Below are 23,098 nucleotides of genomic sequence, written 5' to 3' on the forward strand. Positions count from 1 at the left end.
ACATAATGCTAAGTGGAAGAAACTAGACACAAAAGGCCATATATTGTATGATCTTGTTTATGGGATATATGCAGAGTAACAAATCCATAGAGACAAAGTAGATTTATGGTTCCCAGGAGTAGGGGGAAGGGAGATAAGGGGAGTGATTCCTTATGGGTACAGAGTTTTTTTGGGGGGTGATCAAAATGTTCTGGAATTAGAAATGGTGATGTTTGTACAACTTTATGAATATACTAAGGAACACTAAATTGTATCTTTTAAAAGGGTGAATTTTATAATATGTAGATTATATTGCAACAAAAATTTTAATATGTCATACAGAGAACTGACAAAAAGTACAAATAACACTTTATCAGTTTGAAGGCTAAAGAAAGATTCGTGAAAATAAATTTTTAAAGATTACTGTAGTTTTCAAATTTAAGGAATTTAAGATCTTACATGGCTCATTTGTAACTTGCAGTATTGACCATTGCCCCTTTAACTTATACATAAATTCTGTTAATCAGCATTTTTAAAGCTCAATCGATGTTTTTGATATGTTTGCTAGTTATAAATTAAATAACTATTAGTTATTCAGTTTTTAGTTTTATATGCTACTCTCTTCCCTCATCATATGATATCTTAAAAATCTAGTTCAGTGTTTCTGGTATATGATCCAAATAGTATTAATATTATTAATGTGTGTTGAAATAAACACACTAATATACCTTAGCACATGCTGTACACACTAAAAGTATTAATATTATTAGTGTGTATATTTCTATAACATGGAAACATACTATAATATAGAAACAATATAGAAACACTGAACTATAATATAGAAATATACACACTAATAATATAGAAACATACACACTAATAATATTATTTTATTTTTTTGCTTCTTCATTTTTTGTTGATAATCAACTCATCCTTAGTTACCTCCACCATCATCACAAATCTTTTAATATTACTAAGCCCTTACCTTCCTTGGTTATAAATTAAACACAACTTTTGTCTCTAGAGATGCAGATATAGTCTGTGAAGCTGCTTTGATGGCAGTGATTGTGAAATTCTTCTGATTGGTTCAGGTTTGGGTAAATTTCTTTCAATTTTTTCCTCTAGTTTCTACTACCGATTTATAGTTAGCTTAGGACTTGGACACCAGAATCTAAGTTCCATGAGAAATGGACTGAGTCTATCTTGTTCACAGCTAGATCTTGAACACCCAAGAATATAATACCTGATGCAAAGTAATTGGTACTCAGTAGATATTTGTTGAATGAAAAATGTCCAAACCAATGAAACCACAGTCTGATGCCCATATATTCCTGTATATAAAATTGTATATTATACTTAATATACAGAAGTATATATTAAACCTAAATGTTCTAATACTATTTTTACATCTACAACATAAAAAAGAATAATGTAGGCTCAAATGTCACATAAATCTAGGTTTAGATTGTGGCCTCGTCATTTACTTAAAGTGTGTTCTCGGGCATATTAGTAGGCATTCTAAGTTTCAGTTCCCTCTTCTGTTGATTATGTAATAATTACTACATGGAATTGCTATGGGAGATTAATATAAATAAAGCTCATAGTACAGTGGCTGCCTAACTTTTTAGCTGTCATTATTCTAACAGTTATTACTATCCTATTCTCAACTGTTTTTAAATAGTATCTTGCTGTTTTTTTAACTTTATGTCCATTTTAATGTTCACTCTTATGAGCCACAGTCTGGAATCCACCACCTTGGTTCTCTCAGAACTATTGATTTCCTTTGTTCTTGTTGGAACAATTTTCTGCTTTAGAAAATCTGCATCAGTCCTCTTCTTTACAGATTTTCTCTTTTTTTTTTGAGACGGAGTCTCGCTGTGTCACCCAGGCTGGAGTGCAGTGGCGCGATCTCGGCTCACTGCAAGCTCCGCCTCCCGGGTTCCCGCCATTCTCCTGCCTCAGCCTCCGAGTAGCTGGGACTACAGGCGCCCGCCACCACGCCCGGCTAGTTTTTTGTATTTTTAGTAGAGACGGGGTTTCACCATGTTAGCCAGGATGGTCTCGATCTCCTGACTTCGTGATCCACCCGCCTCGGCCTCCCAAAGTACTGGGATTACAGGCTTGAGCCACCGCGCCCAGCCTATTGTAAAGATCTTTAATCCATTGTATTTGTTACAAATTAATGACTAATGGACTGTCTCTGAGTGAATAATTCAGCAGCTTCACTAAGGCTCTCTCAAATAACCACCAATATAAGTGAATTCAAGTAACACCACAATGGTAACTTCTGCTCTGCTGCAGATGATATATCTTTACCTTTCATTGTTTTTTCATTCATAATATCGAAAGAAGTTTAGTTCTACAGATTTTATTTAGTTCAAGATTGGACCTAGTGTTTTTGTAGTTAGAGTATCATGTTTGTAATTAGCTTAATAGTTTAAACTAATTACTTTAATTTATAATATTACTCTTCTAAATAAATAATAATGCCCCAACCTGGGTTGGAAGACATACTTTTTTGACATTTGAATACTGTTTATCTATTTTGTTTGTATTTGCAGGGAATATTTTATCTTTAAAAATCAAGTATTTTGTTTATTTTTTTAGCATACCTCCAGATAATCTCTCTATTCAAGAGTTTCAAAGAAATGAAAATATTGATGTCGAGGTAAGGAAGCTATTTAAAATGTTTTCCTGTGACCATTTTTGAAACCAAATAGTAAAAGTGTTTGAACTATACAGTTGCTGAAAGAATAAAGTAATAGGTTAAGATTAAAACTGAAAGCATTAAAACTCTTACAGGTTAAATGTTGATGTTTAAAGGACTGACATTTTAAAAGTGACTTCCTTAGATTTGTTATAGTCTTGTGCTTTGTGAATGTTATCCCAATACTTATTAATACTTCATTTAATACATGTAAAAAGAGTTGATTCAGTGAAATAAATCCATCAGTCAGGGGGCATGTATTTGAGAGCTTACTCTGCAGTTTGACATACCAGATGTTTCTGGTTCAAATTAATCAGTTGCTTGAATTTTTCAATTTTTAATCATCTGTATATACAGCCTATGGAATTCTTAAAGCAAATAGTGTTTTTTAAAGAATGTATTTTGAGGCCAGGCGCAGTGGCTCAAGCCTGTAATCCAAGCACTTTGGGAGGCTGAGATGGGCAGATCCCAAGGTCAGGAGATCGAGACCATCCTGGCTAATTCGGTGAAACCCCGTCTCTACTAAAAATACAAAAAATTAGCCGGGCGTGGTGGCGGGCACATGTAGTCCCAGCTACTCAGGAGGCTGAGGCAGGAGAATGGCGTGAACCCGGGAGGCGGAGCTTGCAGTGAGCCGAGATCACGCCACTGCACTCCAGCCTGGGCGACAGAGCGAGACTCTGTCTCAAAAAAAAAAAGAATATATTTTGAGGCTGGGAATGGTGACTCATACTTGTAATCCTAGTGCTTTGAGAGGCTGAGGCAGGAGGATTGCTTGAGACCAGGAGTTTGAGACCAGCCTATGCAACATAGCAAGACACCATCTCTACAAAAAAAAAAAAAATTTAAGTTAATTGGGCATGGTGGTTCACACCTATAGTCCTAGTTACTCGGGAGACTGAGGTGAGAGGATCACTTGAGCTCAGGAGTTGGAGGCTTCAGTGAGCTATGACTGTACCACTGTGCTTCAGCCTGGGCAACAGAGCAAGACCCTGTCTCTAAAAAAATAAAAGTAAAAAAATAAGAAATATATTTTAAGGATTGTAAATGGAATTTAAATAAGCAGTTCTTGTGGTTGTGGATTTTTTTGTTGATGGTTAGGGTTTGGGAGGTTTTTTTTCTTTAAGTGGGATAGAGGAACCGTAATATACATTTGGCCGGGTGCGGTGGCCCATGCCTGTAATCTCAGCACTTTGGGAGGCAGAGGCGGGCAGATCACGAGATCAAGAGATCAAGACCATCCTGGCTAACATGGTGAAACCTCATCTCTACTTAAAAAAAAAAAATTAGCCGGGTGTGGTGGTGGGCCCCTGTAGTCCCAGCTACTCAGGAGGCTGAGACAGGAGAATGGCGTGAACCGGGAGGTGGAGCTTGCAGTAAGCCGAGATCACGCCACTGCACTCCAGCCTGGGCAACAGAGCGAGACTCCATCTCAAAAATAAATAAATAAATAAATAAAATATACATTTAAAATGCATAGGCATTATATGGAAACAAAATATTGCCTTTTGTGCCATTACTGTATTAAAGCTCTCGTGGACTTTAAAGGGCAAAATAACGTACTACATGTTAGAAATAAACTATTTGACAAAAATGAATATAACTTTAATTTCTCTTACAGCTGGTAGTTTTTGGTTATAAAAAGTGATTTAAATGTTATTCTTAATCCTATTTTGAATATTTTAATTCTAACATGGGTAAATTTTCATATGCTGACTATTTTTCTCTAGAGCCCTATTTGCAGTTATCATGCTGAAGATCAACATTTGTCCAAATAGTAAACAGTTATGGTACTATTTTCTATTAAAGTTACTAAGACAGATGAGAGAAACAGATTAGTAGTCATCCTGTATGCTAACATTAAAATGTTTGTGTACTTCTTTAAAGGAGAGTTCTTTAACTGATTTTCATTTAAAGTAAAATTTAAATTTTACTCTAGAAATTATTTTAGTCAGTCTCTTTCAAGGAAAACAATACATTTGCATTTGTCCCTTTTGTTTTAGGTAGTTCAGCTTATCAGCAATGAGATACTACCTTATGCCAATTTTATTCCTAAGGAATTTGTTGGTCAAATAATGACAATGCTTAACAAGGGCTCAATACATTCTCAGTCATCTTCATTTACAGGTATGTTATTTTAATTTTTTTTAAGTATTAAAAAGTATTGAAGTACTTTTGAAGAAACTGACAGTAGAAATGTTCAATCCTATGATTTTGTAATGTAAACTGAAGAATGGTAAGGTGATTTTTAGGATTGTAATATAGAACTAAGCTTTATGAGGAGAAATGTTATGACATGACTATTCTGTGGAATAGAATGTTTTTATTCCATGTTTCTATTCTGTGGAATCTGATATATGATCAGAAACACTGAACTAAATCTTTTAAATATCATAATTGCAAACTGTGAACAATGAAATTGCAGAGCACTTTGTGGAATCCATGGATGTCACTGCAGGCTGACACAAGTTACCAGTTTTGTGAAGTCATAGATTGGAAAGGAATATAAAAATATGAATGTATATTCTGCCACTTAGCAGTCAATTAACTTTTGAGTCTCAGTTTTGTAACCTTTAAAATGGAGATATTAATACCATCTTCTCAGGACTATAAATTACAGAGTTCGTTTAAAAAAATAAGATGCCTCAACATTTTTTAAGGGAATTAACATTTACTCAGTGCCAACTATGTACAAGATACTGTGCTAGAATGTTATCTCATTTCTCAGAACATTTCTGTGAGGATAGGTACGACCATATTATAGGAAAGAAAATTGATTTAGAAAGGTTGAAAAAATAAATTGCTCACAATCTTAGGACTAGAGGCCAAATTCATGCTTAAAAAAGAACTACATGCTTCTTTTCATGATGTAATGCTGCCTTAATTGGGAACCGATATATAAATTACTGTTTGTTATTAATTCTCTTTTTCTAAACCTGAGCTCAAGTCTTAAGTTGTGGCATCAGCCAGGTGCAGTGATTCATGCCCATAATCCCAGCATTCTGGGATCGCTAGGTGGGATCCCAAGGTGGGAGGATCACCTGAGGCCACGAGTTTAAGACCAGCCTGGGCAGCATAGTGAGACTGCCTCCATCTCTACAAAAAGTTTTAAAATTAGCTGGGCATGGTGACACATGCCTGTAGTCCTAGCTACTCAGGTGGCTGAGGTGGGATGGCTTGAGCCCAGTAGGCTGAGAGGACAGAGTTATGATTGAACCACTGCATTTTAGAGTGCACTCTGGGCAACAGACCAAGACTCTTGTCTCATATATATGTATATATGATTTTAAAACTACACTTTGGGAGGCCAAGATGGGCAGATCACTTAAGGTCAGGAGTTCAAGACCAGCCTGACCAACATGGTGAAACCCTGCCTCCACTAAAAATAAAAAAATTAGCCGGGTGTGATGGCATGTGTCTGTTATCCCAGCTACACAGGAAGCTGAGGCAGGAAAATTGCTTGAATCCGGGAAGCAGAGGTTGCTGTGAGCCGGGATCACACTACTGTGCTCCAGCCTGGGAGATAGAGCAAGACTGTCTCAAAACGAAAAAAGAAAAAAAAACCAAAACTATAAATTTGTGCCATGTAGATCGTTAATCCTCAGAATTTACTAGAGCCTTAACTAGCTTCTCCTATTTTGTGCTGCGCATTTTAAAGAGCATTTATGTGTACAGTTTGACCACTAGATGTCTCTCATACTGCTTACTTCACATACTAGGTTTTTTTTTTAGCCCAGTTTTTAAAACTGGCCTGGTAAAGTATGGGTTTAGCAAAGATGAGAATCTCACGGGGAAAATTTTAAAGCCCATTTATCTTAACGTAGCAAACTTTTTATTATTAAGAGTATGCGAAAATATTTAATTTTTAATAAAATACACATTAAGAACAATATTCACAATTAGGCATAAATGTTCAAAGTTAAATAAGGGCTGTTGAGTTACCAAGTATACTTTTCCTGGCAGTTTTCTGATTATATATCTTGCTATTTATAGTATTAAATTTACCAAGACAAGAAAGGTGCATGGACATTCTTTCAGTGACTTTGCCATATGATGCATGTCTTCTCAGCATTAACTTGGAGTTTTCTAACACCTGGGAAAGCTTCACGTGTGAGTCCTTCACCACCACAACAATGCTCCTGCTCATTCCTCTCATCAGACAAGGGCAATTTTGCAAGAGTTTCAGTGGGAAATCATTAGGCATCCACTTTACAGTTGTAATTTGGCTCCTTTTGGTTTATTTTTGTTTCGGATCTTAACATACCATGGAAGGACAGCCTTTTTCTTCAGTTAATAGTGTAAAAAAAATAGCATTGACATGGTTAAATTCCCAGGACCTCAGTTTTTTACAGATAAACTAAATGGCTGGTATCCTCGCTTACAAAAGTGTCTTGAACTTGATTGAGCTTATGTTGAGAAATAAAGTTTGTAGTTTTCATTTAAAAAAAAAAAAACTTGGAGTTTTCCTTAAACATATACATACAAAACGGTTCCTTGCTAAACAAGGCCAACCTGTAAACACAGAGGTTCCAGTGATGATTGGCCTTTTGCTTTTAAGTATGATCTGATAGTCAGAGCTCACAGACATTTGAGGAAATTCTCTAACACAAAAGAGAAAGACCAAAACGAATGAAGAGGGAGTAAAAGACATTGGGAGGAAACAGATAAAATGCACAGTCACTGAAAGCATAAAACTACAGTTAGGATGATCAAAGAGATAAAAGACTACAGCAATGAAACAATTTTAAAATGCTACATAAAAGGAGCAGTAGAAAAAGAAAGAAGGCTGGGCACGGTGGCTCCCAGCATTTAGGAGGCCAAGGCAGGAGGCTTACAGGAGTTTGAGACCAGCCTAAGCAACATGGCAAAACCCCATCTCTGCAAAGAATACAAATATTAGCTGGGTGAGATAGTACATGACTGTAGTCCCAGCTACTTAGGAGGCTGAGGTGGGAGGATCACCTGAGGCCGGGAGAACAAGGCTGCAATGAGCTGTGATTGTGCCACTGCACTCCAGCCTGGGTGACAGACTAGAGACTCTGTCTTTTTCAAAAACAAAAAAACAAGAAAGAACTCATAGAAACTAAAGATGTGATGACAAGTTTAGTGAAAGGTTGAAAGGAGAAGTCAAATGAATCCAAGGAGTCTAACATCTGACAAAGAGAGAACAAAGAAAATCTAAGAGAAGGAATTATCAAGGAAATAAACTGAAGAACTGAAGAAAAAAACTTCCGGATTAAAAATAGTGCCAAAAACAGTGAAAGAAAAAAGACCCACAGTCAGGCATGTCATTATGAAATATCAGAATACCTGGGATAAAGATAAGACCCTAAAAGATTTCAGAAAGAAAAAAAAAAGTTCAGTACAAAAGACATTGGAGGCCAGGCACAGTGGCTTATGCCTGTAATCCCAGCACTTTCGGAGGGCAAGACGGGTGATCACTTGAAGTCAAGAGTTCAAGACTATCCTGGCCAACACAGTGAAACCCTGTCCCTACTTAAAAAAAATACAAAAATTAGCCAGGTGTGTGCCTGTAGTCCCAGCTACTCGGGAGTCTGAGGTGGGAGGATCTCTTGAACCTGGGAGGCGGAGGTTGCAGTAAGCTGAGGTCATGCCACTGCACTCCAGCCAGGGCAACAGAGTGAAGACCCTGTCTCAAAAAAAAAGAAAAACATACACACACACACACATACACACAAAAACAGACATTGGAATTCTCAGAGGCAGTATTGGATGCTAAAAGACATTGAAGCAGTTGTAAATGGAAAGGACTTTTAACATGGAAGCTCCATGTTAAAAACTCATACTGTTGGCCAAGTATGAGTGTAAAACAGTAATTCTCCAATTTCAGCATGCATCATAATCAACCAGAGGATAAGCAATTGCTGAACTGTACCCCTGAATTTCTGATTCAGTAAGACTGGGTGACATGTGAATTTACATTTCTAACAAGTTTTCTGGTAATGCTGATGCTGCAGGGTACTTTTTTGAGTACCATAATATGTGACATTTTCAGAGGTACATGCTCTCAAAAGTTTTACTTCTCATTCATTCTTTCTTAGAAAGCTACTTCAAAATATGCTCTGTAAAAACAAAGTGGTAAACCAAGGAAAATCAGGCATGAGGCTGGGCGCTGTGGCTCACGCCTGTAATCCTAGCACTTTGGGAGGCCAAGTGGGTGGATCATGAGGTCAGGAGATCAAGACCATCCTGGCTAACACAGTGAAACACTGACTCTACCAAAAATACAAAAATAGCTGGGTGTGGTGGCACGTGCCTGTAGTCCCAGCTATTCAGGAGGCTGAGGCAGGAGAATTACTTGAACCCAGGAAGCGGAGGTTGTGGTGAGCCAAGATTGCACCACTGCACTCCTGCCTGGGCAACAAGAGAAGACTCCGTCTCAAAAAAAAAAAAAAAAAAAAAAAAAAAAAAAAAAAGGAGAAAAAGAAGGCGTGAGATCTTGGAAGTGGGATCTAACTCAAGAGATAATGGAAACAATTTCCAGGGTGATGGCAAAGACTAGTTTCAGGATATGGCAGAACAGCGTGTCTAGAGAGCAACTGCCAGACTGGAGCAGAGGTCACATTCCAGGAAAGAAGTTGTTGGGAGAGGGAAAAAGAGAGAAAAAGAGATTAATGCAAGTTTGACCACATGAAAAACTATTGTGAAGTATATTTTATAGTGCTGTTTTATAGTATAGAAAGACCAAGTCAAGAAATATGTTGAATAGAAGTGATGAGGATCTTGCCTTGTTTTTGATCTTGTGAGGGAGAATTTGTTTCTCTCTCTCTCTCTCTACACACACACATACACACACAACACAATTTCACTATATGTATGCTATTAGCTATAGGTTGTTCTAGATGCCTTTCACCAGATTGAGGAATTTCCCTCTATTCCTAGTTTGCTATGCATTGTTATCATTAAAGCTCATTGATTTAACTTTTATTAACCATCAAAATTTGTTAATTTTACAGAAGCAGAGATTGATATTCGTTTGAGAGAGGAATTTTCTAAAATGTGTTTTGAAACATTGCTTCAGTTTTCCTTCAGTAATAAAGTCACAACACCTCAAGAAGGCTACATCTCACGAATGGCACTCTCAGTGCTTTTAAAGAGGTCCCAAGATGTACTACATCGCTATATAGAGGATGAAAGATTAAGTGGTAAATGCCCTCTTCCAAGGTATATATTTCATTTTATTAAAGAAATAAATGTATTGTTGTACTAATTGTTGATAACAAGGAAAATTCTGAAAAGCAAGTATTTTTGTAAGTGATCTGAACTAAGCTGAAGTTGTTTATAATCTTATCCTATATGGTGTAAATATTCACAGGTTTTCCTATAGACATATTAACATGTTTTGTTATGGGGTACTTTTTTAGACCCATCATGGAGGTTATGTAACATATGATACATAGGTACCAAATTACCTTTTTGAATTAAAAAAATAAATAAACTGAATTCCAAAATATATCTTCTTCCAGAGATTTCCAGATAAGGACTTGTGGATCTGTATGAACACATGATATTATTTCTCTATAGTGAAAATCATAAATCATATTTTAGGAATATCCTAGTTTGTTTTACAGTCATTTGCAGGTTTCTCTCTGTGTCAGCTAGCCTGATCTTAGGTCTTCTTTTCATCCAATCTGCTTAATTAAGCCCATGGACCTAAACTGGTTTATTTCTCATCTATTCAACCTGTGTCAGTGGAAGGGGCACTAGGCTCTCCTGGTCAGCCAAGGCTAATCAGAGTTGGAGTACAGACCAGAATTCAACAAAGGATGCAGTCATACATTTGAGTTAGGTTGCAAATCTACTTTTAATGTGGAAATTAGAGTTTAAGACATAGCAAATGAAGCTAACAGAAAATAACATGGGAAAACATAGTTATCAAAGTCAGGAAAGACAAAAATCATTGTTGCCATCTCATAAGGTAGGACTAGAGAGGTAAATCACCAGCATTAAATCTTTGTGCACATTTTAATTTACTTATAATAAATTTCTGAGGTTGGAATTGACCTGTCAAAAGACACAGACATTTTATAGCTTTTGATATGCATTAACCAAATTTCCCAACAGAGATTTATACCAATTTACATTCTCCCAATGTCCCTTTCCTTAATTTTTAGCATTTTAAAATTATTTGCCAGTTTATCATTTATCTTTTTCTAATTTGGTGAATGAAAAATAGTCATATGGTAGTTTGCTTTCATTTTTTAATTACCAATGCATATTAGCTATTTGTATTTCTTCTTTTAGAATCCAGTGTATTTTGAATTTCTAGAACATAAATTATAACTTCTCATACTCAAATTTATACACAAAAACACTCCAAAGACAGATGTTAGTAATTTGGTTATGGGCATGATTGAAAATTGATTTCTGAAGTATACTTGGAAATGCGGTAATAAGGTTGTTTTGAGTGGAATATTGTTAGAATATATTTATATATTATAAAATATTATTTGATTTCAGAAGAAAACTTTCACTTTATTTTTTAATGTTCTAAGTCTTTACTTTTTAACAACTACCTTTAAATTGAGCCTTATTTATAATTGTCCTATGAAGTTATATTGTATTATTCTGTGTTTGTTGCAGTATCATTAAATTGTTTTCTAAAAAGCTACATTGCAACACAATAAAATACTTCAATGCTTACAATAGGAAGTCTTGAAATAGCACCCTGACATGGTATTAGAAAAGTCTTATCTGTACAATAACACAGATGCACACCAGGAATGGGGAGGGATGAGGGCGGGCCATAGACCAGAAGAGCTTTGTTTCTGTGAGGAGAAAGAAGGGAATCAAGCTACTCTTGTTGACCCTTTACTCCAAGTTCATTCTTCATTGCTGATGTCTCCAAATAGTGCTACCTTAGGATTGATTTCCAGCATGTTTCTTGTTTGTAGTATTAGAAAGTTAAATAAGTACCATTGTAATTTTGAATATACTTTCATCAGCATGGTAAAATATATGCCATGTGGTAATAGTAGTCTTGTTTCCATTTAAACTTTGGCAAAGCTCTTTTAGTACTAATTAGTTTAAAAAAAAAAACAAACAAACTTGTAGAGAGGTTTTAAAAGCATATATTATAAAATGTTTTAAGGGCAGGGCACAGTGGCTCATGCCTGTAATCCCAGCACTTTAGGAAGCCGAGGCAGGAGGATCACTTTGCAGGGCGATCACTTGAGCCTAGGAGTTCGAGACCAGCATGGGCAGCATAGCAAGACTTTGTTTCTACTTAAAAAAAAAAAATTAGCCAGACAACGTGGCATGCACCTGTAGTCCCAGCTACTCAGGAGGCTAAGTGGGAGGATCACTTGAGCCCAAGTAAAGGCTGCAGTGAGCTGTGATCTCACCATTGCACTCCAGCCTAAGTGACAGAGCAAGACCCTGTCTCAAAAAATCAATAAATAAAAATAAAACATTTTAATTTTAAGTAATGTGAAATATCTTACAAATAAATTTAATTTTTCATGAGTAGATTGCCCCACCCCTTTCTTAATTGATAAGTTATGGCAAGAATAACTACAAATTTGATTTGCACACTGAAGTACATATAAATAAAATTATTTTTACTTTTATATGCGTTTAAAACTAACATTAACCTTGCATTGTATTGTGTTCAGTATTTTTCAAAAGTTCATCTATTTGCACAAACTTAGTTTAAAAAACAAACACACCTGGTAACTTTAAAATCTTAATGGAAATGATTTCCTATCTCTTTTTTAGGCAACAAGTAACAGAAATTATATTTGTTTTAAAAGCAGTCAGTACTCTTATTGATTCACTTAAGAAAACTCAGCCTGAGAATGGTAAGTGCTTAGAAACTCAGTTATTTTAAATTCATAGCATTTATGTTCTATTTGTGATGGACTTTTGTATTACTATTAATTTAACTGAATTATAGGAACATAACAGTCATTAGACTTCTTTTCTCCAGTTCTTATGACAACAAAACATCAAGTCCATTAGGATGTCAATTAAGTAAAATTAATTTGTAATGTTTTCATTTTTTATGAGGCAGTCTACCTGACCTTTTTTTTTTTTTTTTTTTTTTACTGAATTGTTCTGAAGTCAGGGTATTGCAAGAACAATCCATATTTCATATATTTTTTAATGTAGATCATTGACTTATTTGGGGAGAGATGGAAAAGGGCTTTATCTTCTGTTTGTACTGATTTACTTTATAGATACAAACTGTATAAATAATTTTGAATCATTTTTATCATTCTTTCTCATTTATTTGCCCTTTCTGTTATTCATTCCTATCCAGTCCATTCTTTACATGATAGCCAGAAACGATTTTTCTATAGTAGGGCTTTGATCATTTATTTCCTCATCCTCTCAAAGCAAAAAAGTATTTTTCATTTACTGTTTCCTACCAAGTTGCAAAGAATACTGCACTCTGACTCCATTCTAGTCACACTTCATTTTCCACAATAGATTTCATTTCCCCTACTCTCCACTAAACTAAAATTCTCAATCTTCCCAAATTTTTCCAACCTTTTGTTTATTTCATTATCCAGCTTGTATCGACCTGTTTGGAATACCACCCTACTTTTAAACCTTGTTTTTAATCTCTTAAAGGTAAATAATTCATCTTTTCATTGAATGCAAAGCTTTTTTATGCGTACTTGTCTTGAAGCACTCTATTTGTATTACAATTATGCATGTACATGACTCATCTCCCTTTACATTGTTAAGATTTTTTGAGAGGATTTTCAGACCATGTTTTGTTCTATTTTGAATCCTCTACAACATTGCTTTTCAAAGTATGGTTTGTTGGACCAGCCATTGATTGGCTTCAACAGTTTTGTTACTGGTCTGGGACAAAATAGTGAGCTGGCATCAGAATATAAATCAGATGTGTCACTAAACACACTGCTTGGTTCAGCTGACTTTTTTTTATACAAGAAGACATTGTAAAGAAGAAAGCAGCGTGTTGGTTTACATTCTGGGAAAAGCTTCTTATTTTGTAGCAGATTGGCACTTTAAGGAGCATTACTTTCAATACCCAAGAAAAAAGGAGATTCCTAGTAAATTAATGAATGAGTTGTAGGATATTTATTCCTGTCAACTATTATATAAGTGGAATAAATATGTATTTTTCTTTTCTTAAAATTCACCCATTGGTACTTTGGCCTAGAAAGGGTATTATACTAAATCTTAAGAGGCAGTACACTTGTATTTATTCAACCCAAAGGGAGGGATGGAATTTCTAAGAAAAAGCCTGGGGCAATGTCCTGAATTTATCCTATTAGAGTTCAGATTTGGGTTTTCCTAAAATAGTGTTCTGGGCTGGTGCAGTGGCTCACATGTGCAATCCCAACACTTTGGGAGCCTGAGGTGGGAGGATTGCTTGAGTCTAGCAGTCTGAGACCATCCTGGACGATGTAGTCAGACCCCATCTTTTTTTTTTTTTTTTTTTTAAAGAAGAACCAGAACGTGTATAAAGGGAGAAAAGGAAGCAAAAACTCAGTAAAAAGGTTATATGTATAAGACATTGTAGTAATAGATGATTTAACTAAATGAATATTAAAAATTGTTTAATAGAGTTTGAATTATGTCTCTGGGTCTATGAAGTAAAAATTTGAATGTAAGCATATAAGATGATATAACATTTTAGGACGCTGTGGTAAGCTTTATTAAGAAAAAGAATGACTTCCCTATTTGTTTTGGGGCTTTTTTGTGAGAAAAGATGCATTTGTTAGACTTATTTTTGTTTGGGGAGTTTTTTGTTTTTTTGTCTTTTTTCAGACAGGCTCTCGCTCTGTCACCCAGGCTGGGGTGCAATGGTGTGATCGACGCTTACTGCGGCCTTGACCTCCTGGGCTCAAGCAATCCTCCCATCTGAGCCTCCCAAGTAGCTGGGACTGCAGACACGTGCCACCACATTCTGCTAATTGTTTTGTATTTTCAGTAGAGATAGGGTCTTGCCATGTTGGCCAGGCTGGTCTCATACTCCTAAGCTCAAGCAGTCTGCCCACCTTCACCTCCCAAACTGCTGGGATTGCAGGCATGAACCACTGCCCCCCAGCCGAGATTTTGTTTTCATCATTTTGCTTGATCTTTATTTAAAATTTTAAATAGGTAGTATACATACACATGGTCCAAAAATCCAAAACTGTAAAATGATATACAGGGAAAAGTTTTAATATGATCTTTTCCTTATTCTTTATCTGCCCAGTTCTTACTTTACCACAGACAACCATTTGTATTAGTTTGTGGATCCCTGCAGAAGTTTATTTTCTAAATACAAAGCACATATTCTAATACTCCCCCATCCCTGTTTTGTACACAAATGAATATTTGTACACAATGAATTTTGTACACAAATGAATATTTAGAGTCTTGCTCTGTTGCCCAGGCTGGCATGCAGTGGTGCAATCTCAGCTCACTGAAACCTCTGCCTGCCAGGTTTAAACGATTCTCCAGCCTCAGCCTCCTGAGTAGTTGGGACCACCACGTCTGGCTAATTTTTGTATTTTTAGTAGAGATGGGGTTTCACCATGTTGGCCAGGCCTGACCTCAGGTGATCCGCCTGCCTTGGCCTCCCAAAGTGCTAGGATTACAGGCGTGAGACACCACGCCAGCCTAAAACATATTTTAATTTAAGAAATTTGACTTGCTTCCTTTGAGTTTAAGATGTCATCTTAACGTACTTTTGTGTTTTACTGTAATAAACCAAGGGTTAATTTGGTCAATTGACTCTCCATCTGGGACAACCTAGACAGGTTTCATTCTATCTAATCTTTTGTTAAATGATTAGTGCAAAGTTTCACAGGAGACAACTGAAGCAGACTTTTTAAAACTTCTTAGACAGTGGCTTTTAGACTTTTGTATTCTGTTAAGCAGCAAAATTCTTTTTACAAATGAAATGTGATGTGAATTCCCAACATATTAAAACAGAGAAAAGCAGAACAACTCCAGCCTGACTCCTCACCCTCAGCAATACCCATCAGCCCCGTTCCCCATTTCTTATCACACCCACCCTGAGGAAGCCCCTGTTTGGGAAAAGAGGTTAAATTAACAGTATAGCATTTTTCCAAGATATGTACTAAGGCATGAACATTGATGATGTGTGTTGTCAGTAGATATTGGATGAAAAAAACTCCATAATTGAATTTGGGAACACTGGGTTAAAGTTAAATTTGTTCTTTTACTACAAGCCCTTAATAAATTGATATGAAGACTTTGTCTCCAAAAGGTGAGAGATACGAAACATCTGCCAAACTACTTTATCAGGAGCTTTTTCCTAAGAAGTAAATTGAGGAACACTAGTTTGAGAAACTCATTTCTTTATTTTACAGTGGGAGAAGTAAGATAAAGAGAAATTAAATGACTTGACCAGGGACACCCATCATTGCCTTATTTCAGAAAGAATTTTAGGCAATTGACATCCAGTAAATTGTAGTGAGAAACAGAATCAAAGCTCTCTACACGTAGTATTTATTTTTCTTTAATACTATAATGCCTTTTAGATTTGAGACTTGTTTCACAAAATTTTAAAAATATGTAAGTCTAAAAAAAATCTTGCATATTGGATGCCCAACATTATGCACAATACTTATAGGAAAATATAACTAATTGGGATGTAACACTTTTGCCCATTCAGTAGCAATAGCATTCAGCTGTACTATTTGTTCATGATAGTGGTGAAGAAGGCAGACATGGTTCCTCCCCACTCAAGTCTACATCTAATGATATACATTAAAGATTAGCAAACAGTACAAGACAACAATGAATCAGTTTGTGACCATTTGTAATTAAAAGTAACATCAAAGATATTACTAGGAAAATCATTAAACATATTTTGTATTTCAAAAGCTTTCTACTTTTAGCAGACAACTGAAAGTTTCTAATTCTTGAAACATACACTACATCCTCTGGCAATTATATTAAAAATGCCAAAGTTTGGATTATTCTGAATTGCTTTGTTAGCTTTCAGAGCCTTTGCAAATTGAAATACCATTTAAAATGTACTTTATCAAATTTATTATTACTGATGACTGCACACTGAACATATATTTTTTCCTATACCTTATTAAATATAGCAGGAAATCTTTGAAAAATTAAAAAGATAAAAAGATACAAGCTTGTAGAATCTTCGTATTTCAGAATTTTTTCTTTACATTCAGTTTAAAGGATTGTGTTCCTGTTAATTGAATAATGTCTGCTATTTAATTCTACCCTTTTGAGGTTTTATACTTTTGCATTACAGTTGATGGAAATACCTGGGCACAAGTAATCGCCTTATACCCAACTTTAGTAGAATGCATCACCTGCTCTTCTTCTGAAGTCTGTTCTGCACTTAAAGAGGCACTAGTTCCCTTTAAGGATTTCATGCAACCACCAGCATCCAGAGTTCAAAATGGAGAATCTTGACCGGCTACAATATATTTGAAAGAAGGAAGATATTCTAAAAAATGTTTGCTCCTAAGTGAGTCTTCTGTGAGAAGGACATTTCTTACTGCAAATAATTCTTGGCAGCTGTCGTTGGCCTCCTTTAAATTGTACTTACCTAAGTTCAGTAATTCATATTACAAGCTTGCACATCAACAAAGGCTCCTGAATGAACAGCAGTGTAAGGCTTTAATAAATTAAACTGATGGGAGGGATAATTAACACTACAATATACATGCTATCATATCTCCAATTGGTGATTTAAAGTGAGCTTATGTACAGTTTGTGGTGTATGTGGTTAATGATGTACTTTTTAAAAAGAAAGAAGAGATATTTCAATTCAGTCAGATTTATTAGGCTGGTGTTTTTGCACCCTTTTTCAAGTACAAAATTGTACTAGAATTTTATGCAAGATGGTACTGTAACATTCCATATTATCTATAACCAGCCTTTGTTAACAAAGGGAACTTACTTGTGTGTATAATAAATGGTACAGTTCTGTATAAAATAGTTGCATTTATTTAAATTTTAAAAGTATTGATAATGTTAAATGCTTAAAGCTCTATTTATTATTAATACAAAATTGTTTGCTTACATTTTTACTTATAATTTGCCTTCTTATGTGGCGGATAAGCTCACCATATGATCATGCAGTTAGCTTCATGCTTATTTTAAATGTATTATTAGTGACCATTAAACATCTGACCAGTAAGGTCATGTGAACACAGCAGCAAATAGTTTATGATTTGCTGATTTTGCAACTTTGAAATATAGGTTCTTAATACATAGATACATATTGTAGCACTATGACTTCATCATACCTCATTTCTTTAAATAGCTATCCAAGCTTTCACTGAAGTCTGTCTGTTTTTTATATTTGCTGTCTGGATTTTAAAGACTTTTCATATTTTATATTTCTACTGATTTTGTTTCCCCTAACAACATTTGTCACTGTCTTTGAATTATGACCCAGGCAAGATGATTTCAGATTTTCTAAAATTTTGCCTGTGAGGTTTTGTTCATATCAGCGCTTCATTTTGTAATGTCTTCTCAAGAAAAATACCTATGTTAACTCACAAGTATAAAATATGTGTGTATTATAAAACAATGAAAAGTGTATTTTTGGAGATAGTCAAACATTTAGAAGTGCAGTGAACTTGCTGTCATGGAGTAAAATGCTAATTATGTTTCACTTTCCTATCCTAGTGAAAAAAAAAGTGCTCTTGAGTACAATACCTTAATTATTTCTTAAAATACTGACTTTGACCTAGCTCACTGTATTTTTTATTTAATGGATTATGGATTATAATATTTTTCTTCTGAGTTAAATTTTCATAATTTATGTGAAGACACAAAGATGTTTAAAACAATGATTATTCATAAGAAATCATAATGGTCTTGGTATTATTTTAGTGTATTGGAAGGTCTTTGATCTTAATAGAATTTATAAATTTCAGCTTCTCCAGAATAATCATAAAACTGCAAAAAGATATTAGAATTGAGTCATGATTGAGATACAGTTTTGAGGCTATTATACTTGTATAATGATTTAATTTGTACTATTATCTGTAATGTGGTAAGGTCTTTATTTGAGGGGATATTTTTTATTTACATGAGTTACTGAATTTCTATTTTATTATTTCACCTAAAATTAAGGTAAAATATGGCATTTCATAAGTTCTGCTTTCAGCATTTTCCTTAAAGTTGTAAAAAATAATCCTTCAAGCTATGTACTTATTTTCTATATTTGGGTATGTTAAATTGAGGATTAGAAAAATCCACATAAGCACTGATAAAGCATTGAAACAGAATAACCCAAGGGTAGGGTACCAATTCGGTAACATGTTGAAAATATTGCCATGCATTTATTCAAAGGAAAATGGTCTATACTTGAGAAATAACAGATCAGTTACAATTAAGATAATTAAATAGTTAAATATGAGTGAAGTATATGCAATATACATTTATATGAACCAAAGCTTGCTTTATCAGGACCATGCCCTACAGTTCAAAACACAAACATAGTGAATGTGTTAGTATCATATAAGAAGGTAATGCCAGTCTTAGTGTGAAGCAAGTGGGTGGCCCCCTTGGTAGTATAATTTGACAGGCTTTTCCTCCAGAATATTTCCTGTCACCCTCCAAGAGTCACTACAGTAATTCATTCCCTTGAGTCAAGCATTCCTCTAGGTTGCATTTTCTAAAATATTCTGATTGCTAGTATGGAACACATCGTCCTTGCCTTGTTAATATGAATTGAGTTCTTCAGTGACCAGAAGAACTGGGGTGTGTAAAATTATTAGATGCCAGGAGATTCAAAAAGGAGGCTCTCAAAGATAAGATCATTTTGTGGCACAATTGAGTCTATAACCAGCCCTTTAAACAGTAGTAAAAATGTCCTTTGTGATACTTACTAGAAATACTATGAGGTTTTTTTTTTTTTTTTTTTTTTTCCTTTTGAGACAGAGTCTCGCTTTGTCACCCAGGCTGGAGTCCAGTGGCACGATCTTGGCTCACTGCAACCTCTGCCTCCCGGGTTCAAGCGATCTCCTGCTTCAGATTCCCAAGTAACTGGGATTACAGACATGCCACCATGCCCGGCTAATTTTTTTATATTTTTAGTAGAGATGGGGTTTCGCCATTTTGGCCATGCTAGTCTCGACCTCGGACCTCAGGTGATCTGCCCGCCTTGGCCTCCCTAAGTGCTGATGTTACAGGCATGAGCCACTGCGCCTGGCCAATACCATGAGTTTTAAGCCTCACATCATCACTTGTTGTCACTGCCAGTGCCTGTCTTATTCATACTGCTGGACAGCAGGCATATGCCACCAATTGTATGATTAATAAAGTCTTTTTCTGGCCATTTTGTCCATTATAAAGGAAATAAACTAATTGTAACTTGCATAGATTACTTCTTAGTTTCCTATGATGCTACCACTGCCAAGGGAAAAAAAAAATACATCATTTTGTAATGTCTTTAGTATTTCTTTTTTTCTTTTTTTTTTTTTTTTTTGAGACGGAGTCTCGCTCTGTCGCCCAGGCTGGAGTGCAGTGGCCGGATCTCAGCTCACTGCAAGCTCCGCCTTCCGGGTTCACGCCATTCTCCTGCTTTGGCCTCCCGAGTAGCTGGGACTACAGGCGCCCGCCACCTCGCCCGGCTAGTTTTTTGTGGTTTTTTTGGTAGAGACGGGGTTTCACTGCGTTAGTCAGGATGGTCTCGATCTCCTGACCTCGTGATCAGCCCGTCTCGGCCTCCCAAAGTGCTGGGATTACAGGCTTGAGCCACCGCGCCCGGCCAAGCTTTCTTTATAACTAGTGTTAAGGTTTTGTTAATTTTATTGTATACATTTGTAACACTGTTTATTAGGAGCCTTTTAGGTTCCAAAACAAACATAAGGCATAAAAGTCTGGCTTAGAGAGAACCACTTTTCACTTGCTTTCATTTTTAATTTTATTCACTTAACAGCTAACATCTCTCTTGTTTCTTGTTTTTTCCATATATGGTTATTGATTCAGTTCTTGCTATATTCCTTAAATTTGTATGTATCATCAGAAGAAAGGGATGAACAATTTAGTGTAAATATTCATCTAATTGAATTGAACAATTCAATTAGATGAATATTTAATTCTGGAGAATAATATTCAGTTAAATTATTTCTACTGCAGGCCAATAACAACTAGATTATTTGTCCTTTCTCAATATAATTTTAAAGAGTATTTTATTGTCACAATTGGGTACCACTAGTCCCAGGTAACCATTGGGCCAAAGGATCAGTTAAGAAACAGTTAAGGATGAATTAGCTTAAGTTATGGAGCACTGTTAGAAAACAACTCAAAAGTATATTCTTTATTAATAAGGTGGTCATTATTACATTAGTGTCAATGAAGGGCAGTGTAGTTATTTTATAATGACTAATATTTTCTCCCCAAATACAGAATAATTCAGATGGGCAACCAAGTTTCCAAGAGACTGCTGTAGGTGAAGTCTGTCTAGCCAAGGCAAAACACTTACAGGAGCCCCTAACTGTGCCACCCTTGGAATGGGTTAGTATGCAGGCTCAGAATATTGTGGATTACAGTTTTTCATAGAAAACTACCACAGATGTAGACAAAAATGATCTCTGAAAGCATTGCCAGCAGCTGGGTATGTTCCTTAGATTTCCACTTAGGTTTGGCATTTTGGCAGATAGCTGATCTTGTATAAAGTATCACATTTTACTATGCTTAGTGTTCCTGGGTTGTGTTTATCTACATTATTAGAGGGAGTTTTTCTTTTAAAAAAATTATCCTTCATGAGAAGAATGGGAGTTCATACCACATAGTATTTTACCAATTTATATAAAGTGGGGAAAGTCTTTTAATACTTCATGATCACTTGAATTAAAGTTTTTGTATCTCTGGAAAGTAGAATAGTGCTTTCATTTGAATGAAAAGTGTTTATAGAGTCAGAAAGAGAGTTAACGTCTTTGTATCTTGGTTTATATACAGACCCATTTCGGAGGGGGTTAAATGTCTTACAAATCCAGTAATTTCGAATAACAGTGTTGGCTATTTAAAAGAACATGTGGCAAGTTCTATATGAATATTCTTGGTCATCTCGACTAATTCTGAGGCAATGATGAACGGCTCTACCTCTTATTTAACTCTAGGCATGTTGACTTTTCAAAGCGATTTCCTTATTTCTAAACAAAGATGTTGATCAATTAGTTACTAATTCTTTAGAGGAAAAAATGTGTAATTTGAGTGTGGAGTTGATTTTATAATGACAGGGTTATTATTCAAGTTGTTTGATAAATTTATTACTATATCATAAGAGAGAACTTTGACTGTTTTTCTTCCTTTTTCTTGGACATCACTTTCTTCCCTCCCCCTTCTCTCTTTTGTGTTTTTTTCCTTGTTAAATTTTATGTTTACGTTACCATCTTTCTTATACTTTCCCCTGATTTTTCTCTTTTAATTCCTCTTTCATTCTCTGCCTCTTCTCTTTCAGCTCTTTCTGTAATTGTGCCTATTCCTTGCTCAGAAAAAGTGGAGCTGTTAGTGGTAGAACCACTGCTCATTGCCTTTCTATTAAATGAGATTCTAGAAATACTTTCCACTTTGGCCACTGTTGCGTTTTTGCAAAGGTAAAGTTCCCCTGCCATTTTGAAATAGCTGAACAAGTTAAAGTAATATGTTCCAAAAACTGGAAGTGCCATGAAAAACTAAAAATTAAAAAAAAAAAAATTTGTGACTATAACTCCTACTGTCTTTATGAATACACAGGATTCAGCAGCCAAGATGCTCACAAAATGGTATTGCTATAAATATGATGGATTCAGCATCTAAATTTGGAACAATCATATCTTTTTTGTTATGTGGATAGAGAGATTATATATCTTTTCTCAAAGTAAAGTATTTAAAACCTGTTTAAATGAGCATTTTGGCTGGCATGGTGGCCCACACCTGTAATCCCAGCACTTTGGGAAGCCAAGGTGGGAGGATCACTTGAGGCCAGGAGTTTGAGACTAACCTAGACAACATAGCAAGATCCTATCTCTAGTTCAAAAAAATTTTTTTAATTAGGGTTTTGGTTTGTTTTTTATGATTTTGGGAGGTGGGGGAGATCTTTGTTTTTTGAGGCAGATGTTTTAGATTTATCCCATCTTAAGATTTATTGATTTATAATATTGACACTGCCTACTTACAAGAAGGATTTGAGGCAGCATATATTGCCCATGTATTTCAACTATTTTCATTTTTCTCTTGCAAAGCACTATTTGATGGAAGACCTGGAATCTTATAGTTCTCATATCTGAGTCTTTCTGGCGTGTATTTGGTGTCTGTGTGCTTGTTTCACCCAGAGGTCAATTGAAACCTTCTTAATTATACTGTGGTATTGATTCTATCCCCTCAAGTATGAAAAAATTATTAAATTTTGAGACCATTTTCGGTTGCTGTGAATGTAGTTACACTAAGTTTTATGTTAAACTAAAATTCAATAAACAGTGCAGCCAGAGA

The 23,098-nt window shown here is 35.4% G+C and overlaps 1 protein-coding gene across 10 annotated transcripts in view; it reads left to right on the forward strand.

The window, feature by feature from the left end:
- The window catches only part of MON2 (MON2 homolog, regulator of endosome-to-Golgi trafficking), a 132,009-nt gene extending 110,507 nt beyond the window's left edge, over nucleotides 1-21,502 (forward strand). For 7 of the 10 annotated variants that reach the window (XM_065524517.2, XM_065524519.2, XM_005571422.4 and 4 more), the window contains 5 exons: nucleotides 2,587-2,647; nucleotides 4,690-4,813; nucleotides 9,664-9,871; nucleotides 12,425-12,507; nucleotides 16,917-21,502. In XM_065524517.2, coding sequence (XP_065380589.1) covers nucleotides 2,587-2,647; nucleotides 4,690-4,813; nucleotides 9,664-9,871; nucleotides 12,425-12,507; nucleotides 16,917-17,080 — 640 coding nt within the window. In that variant the 3' untranslated portion in view covers nucleotides 17,081-21,502. Of the gene's footprint in view, nucleotides 1-1,003; nucleotides 1,210-2,586; nucleotides 2,648-4,689; nucleotides 4,814-9,663; nucleotides 9,872-12,424; nucleotides 12,508-16,916 lie in introns of those variants that run through there. The other 3 variants (XM_065524521.2, XM_074007329.1, XR_012420431.1) reach the window with 2 other exon arrangements.
- The last annotated feature ends 1,596 nt before the right edge of the window (nucleotides 21,503-23,098 follow it).

This window comes from Macaca fascicularis, chromosome 11 (genome assembly GCF_037993035.2).
Source record: "Macaca fascicularis isolate 582-1 chromosome 11, T2T-MFA8v1.1".
Taxonomy (NCBI): domain Eukaryota; kingdom Metazoa; phylum Chordata; class Mammalia; order Primates; family Cercopithecidae; genus Macaca; species Macaca fascicularis.